Source organism: Rhea americana, unplaced genomic scaffold, assembly GCF_003343005.1.
Source record: "Rhea americana isolate MKP2758 unplaced genomic scaffold, rheAme1 scaffold_611, whole genome shotgun sequence".
In the NCBI taxonomy this organism is placed as follows: domain Eukaryota; kingdom Metazoa; phylum Chordata; class Aves; order Rheiformes; family Rheidae; genus Rhea; species Rhea americana.
Genome location: NW_028186770.1, coordinates 73,527 through 77,845, shown reverse-complemented (window position 1 = coordinate 77,845; position 4,319 = coordinate 73,527). Strand labels below are relative to the sequence as shown.

Sequence of the window (4,319 nt, the reverse complement as noted above, 5' to 3'; positions counted from 1 at the left end):
GGCCAGCGGGACCGGGCCGGGCCGTGCTGTGCCGTGCCGCCAGCTCCCGGGTCGCCGTTCACGCCGCGCCGGTGCGTCTTGCTTTGCAGCCTGTCTCCGAGCAGCCAGAGCCCGACCCTGCTGAGCCCCTGCAGCCCCTGCAGCCCCTGCAGCCCGTTACTAACCCTGCACCCCTGGAGGTAAGAGCCCCCCTCGCTCACCAGCCCCCCGGGCTGGGCTACCAGCCGTGGCGGCTGCCAGCCTCCTCGCGGGACGGTCCCGGGCAGGAGGGAGCCAGCGGGCGAGCGGGAGAGCCGGAGATGGGGCGAGCAAAGCCACCCGGTCTGGCGGGAAGGGGGGGTTCCTGCCTGGCGCGATCCGTGAGCGCGGATAATCTGCTGTGCCAGGTTAGCGCCGACCCGGGGCACCTGCCCCCTGTCCACGGCTGCGAGCCGGGGCCGTCGGGGGGCTGCGGGCGATGGCTCGCAGCCCGGCCGTGCCCACTCGCCCCGCGCCAGCGGGAGCGCCGGCGGCTCCTGCGGCAACGCCATCGCCATAGCTCGAGCCCTGGCATCGCCCGTGCGCTGGCACCCCTTCCGAGGGGCCCGTTCGGAGCGAGGCAGGAGGGGGGGGATTGCGGTCAGAGGTGAGCAGGGCAGGGCGTCGTCGTGCCCCCGCAGCGGGAGGTGGGAGCGGGGACCCCGCATGGTCCTCCTCCTGCCTGGGAAACCTCCTGCGCTCTCTTTTCTGCTCTGCATCAGGCACGGATGAGGGGGAGAGAAAAAGAGCCGTGCAGGGGGATGGGCGCCTGCCACCCCGAACGGGCGAGCAGGAGGACCTTGCTCTGCCCCGCCGGGTGCTCCCTGCAGCAGGTGGCAGGCGGAGGGGGGACGGAGCGGTGCCAGACCTCGCGGCGCGCCTCCGTCGCTGCGCTCTGCCCAGGGTGCAAGGTGCAGCGGCTGCGCCGCAGACCTGCGGTCGCGCCCCGTGCCTGCCCGTGGCCCCGGCACCCGCGGGAACGGCTCTATCCCGCTGCACAGGCTCTTCCAGAGCAAGATGGGAATGCACGGGGATCTTTGGGAATCACTGGGAAACCAGTAGAGCCACGGCTGGGCGAGCGGGAGGGAGCCAGGGCACTGCCTGCCCTCCGCTCCCTGCCCTGCCATGCTCGCTCCGTGCAGGATGCCAAGGGGGAGATGCTCTGCGGTCCGAAGAGCATGGGCAGCAGCGCGTCCCACTGCAGTTTCCCTCTGCCCTCCCCGCATCCATGGGGATGCAGCTCCCCGGCATGGCCTGYGGCGCGGTGAGGGAACATCGCTTGGTTGTAATTAGCTGGCTGTTAATTGTGAGAGGCCCCAGGGGGGCTGGAGCCCTGGTGCGCAGGGTGCCCGTCCTGGCAGCGGGTCCCTCGGAGCCTGCCAGACCCCGCYGGTGTCCCCCGGCGTCTCCGGCCGGCCTTCGCGCGCTGGGTGGCTGCCCTGCGCCTGCAATTACCCTAACCACGTGTTTAAGCATCATGGAAAAACAAGTGTGGCCGAGCGGTTGTGCTCCCCCCGCAGCGAGTCCGCCGTCCTTGGGGAGAGCGGCGGCGCGTTTCTGGGCCGCGCGTGGTGGGTTCGGCACGGGTACCAGGCGCGCAGGCGGCGGCGCGGGGGGCTGGTTCGGCTGGTGGAGCCGAGCCCCGGCGGGTCCCAGTGCCCCAAGGGGGGAATGGAGAAAGGGCCCCTGCGCTGCAGCAGAATAAAAGGGAGCAGAGTTGTGGCTCACGGGATGTTCCTGGACCCTCCGGAGGCTCCTTTCGGCACTAATCCGTATCAGCCCRCGCTGAGTACGGGCAGTCTAGCGGCCGTCCCTCTGCATCCCTGCTGGCTCGAGTGGTGCTTGGAGCATGCGCGCGCTCACGCTCAGGTCTGGTGGCTGCCACATGTGCTGGCATGTCCTCGAAATAAATCTGTGACTAAAGATCAGTTCTACTGGGTTACATTTTACAGTCCATAAAGGAAGAAAGACAGGGAGCGAGGCTCTTTTGCTTGCGGTTTAGTGGAGCGGGTTTACCCTGTCTGGCTCTGCGTGGGGAGCTAAGGGGGTGTTTGTCGCTCCCCTTGGGTGTATTTTCCTGGTGTAGAAACCATTTCTCTTCCTTGTGTGAGCAGGTGCTAGTACTGCTAGGACAGGCAGGAGGCGTTCAAAGAGCCTTCASAGAAAAAGCCTTGCAGGAAGAGCAAAGAGCAGAGCTGCAGGGCGGGCTGTGCGCGTCTGTGCACCGTAGCCGTGCCAGTGTCGAGGGGGTGRCGTGTGGCAATACTGCGATGGAATCTGGGGAAAGCAGAATCTCCCTTTTGTTGTGGAGCCTCGTTTGCTGAATGTATTCTCAGTCAGGGTTTTGGGGTTTTTTTTACTGTTTTCGTGCGTTCCCCTCTATGGAAGCGGGCTGCCAAACCCAGCAGTGCTAGGGAAGCTCAGCATTCAGCGTGAGCTGGTGCCACCAAGCCCGTTGCTGCCTGCGGCCAGGTCCGGGGCAGCGTAGTCCCAACTCCGCCGGGTTCAGAGCATGGCCTGCACAATGAGCACAGATGCCTTTGCTGCAGGCGTCTGTTTTTGACCATTCCATATGTTATATTAACGTTTTATTTCTCTTTGCCTTCTGCCACTAGGATTGTCAGGCCCCATGCCCTGAAACCAGGGGTCTTACCCCAGTGTGTGCTTGCTGAGAACATGCCCGAGTGTTTCAGAGCGAAATACAGCTCCAGCCTCTGGACCTTTTGCAATGCTCTTATGAGGAAAACCCTGCGAAACCCTGTTGGTGTCGGGTTTTCTACAGTTGCCAACTTCACTCACGGCTGCTTGGAGAGCCTTGCTGTGTCCCCGCGACACTCCATGCTGGCAGCAGCGCGGCTTGGGAGCCTCTGTTTCACACTGGCCTGCGAGTGATGCTGCGCATGTTTTTATGAAAGGCACTAAAGAGCAATTCAGGCTTGCAATCCTTTAGCACCTGACCTACTCCAGCAGCCAGAAAATGAGTTCAGACACCAGAGGATTTATGTCACTAGGTCTTTGCTCTGAGCTTGCGAGTGCTACTAAGGTCTCCCCAATTAAATATTAAATCTTGCGTGCGCGGGTACTCTTGGGCACGGCAAGGACGGACGGTTGTGTTGAGCGGCCCAGCTGTGGCAGTGCTGGCGGCCGGGAAGCTGGAAACAGCAGGACCCCGTCGGCCAGTCGGCGGCCAGGTGAGTCATAAAACCTTTGCCTGGGCTGCGTTTCGAAGGAAGCGAGTTGCCGAAGTCTGGAAGCTGTCTGCAGGAAAAAAATGGTCCCATAAATCATTTTTGTCTGACCTCCGCTTTAATAACAATACGCGTGGCTTCTAAGAAAAGCCATTTGTTTTGCTTACAGGAATGCAATTTGGTGGGAATGGCGAGGGAAGCGTCCCTGCAGCGCTGCAGGACAGCGCACGCTGCTGAGGCTCGGACGCAGCGTGTTTGCTCTGGGGAAGCTTCGGGGGAACCACGGCCACGCGCGAGGCACCTTGGGGCGGCAGAGCTGAGCTGGGTCGGGTGTAAAGCGCTCGCAGAAGGCACCTGCGTGGTTGGCAGTGGTGGAGCCAAGGGGATATTAGCAAAGATGAGAGATTCCCGGAAAGTTCCCCTTAGTGCAGGTGAGGCTGGGGGACCCGCCAGCCAGGAGAGGGGACTCCAGCATGGCTGCACACGGATTTTGCTGGAATTGACCCCCAAAAGGAGCCTCGCGCCCCAGGTGCCGCGTTGGGCGCGGTGCAGAGATGCCGCAGGGGGTGAATCGCGGGGAAGAGTTTTCCTCGTTTTCTGCGGCGGCCGGCGGCCCCGTTCCCGAGCCCGGGGACAYGCGGTTCTGAGGATTCCTCTGCACTCGAAGCAGGTAGCTGGGATTGGGTCAAAATATCGCATTTTGATTCGTCCATTTGGATTTTGTAGACAGCGCGCGCCTGACAAGGAGCAGAAAGAGGCTGCAGCCCCCACGCGTGAGGGAATGGACGGGCCGGGGGGAACGGCTGATGCGTCTCCCGCAGGGGTAAAATAATCGGGTAATTTCAAACGTTTCTTGGAGTTTTGTTACCACACAACCGCCGTGTKCGTCCGACAGGGGTGCGGCGAGAGGATCCTCGGCCAGGGCCAACGTAGTCGCGCGTTTGATGGCGGCCAGAGCCTCGCAGGGCGCTAAAAATGGCGGCGGCGGTGGCGAAGTGACCTGGGGGGGGATCTTAAAATGCGAACAAATGGCAGAGGAAAGACTTGGAGGGAGGAGGAGAGCAGGGAGCGCAGTGGAAGACCGGCCTCCATTTTGGGGTGCTGCCCGTCTCC

The 4,319-nt window shown here is 62.8% G+C and overlaps 1 protein-coding gene across 3 annotated transcripts in view; it reads left to right on the top strand.

Moving 5' to 3' along the window:
* The window catches only part of MAST3 (microtubule associated serine/threonine kinase 3), a 34,443-nt gene that overhangs the window by 2,632 nt on the left and 27,492 nt on the right, over positions 1 to 4,319 (top strand). For 2 of the 3 annotated variants that reach the window (XM_085320157.1, XM_085320153.1), the window contains exon 3: positions 90 to 179. The exons of the other annotated variant lie outside the window; for it this stretch is intronic. In XM_085320157.1, coding sequence (XP_085176283.1) covers positions 90 to 179 — 90 coding nt within the window. The remainder of the gene's footprint in view (positions 1 to 89; positions 180 to 4,319) is intronic. 3 annotated transcript variants of the gene reach the window in all.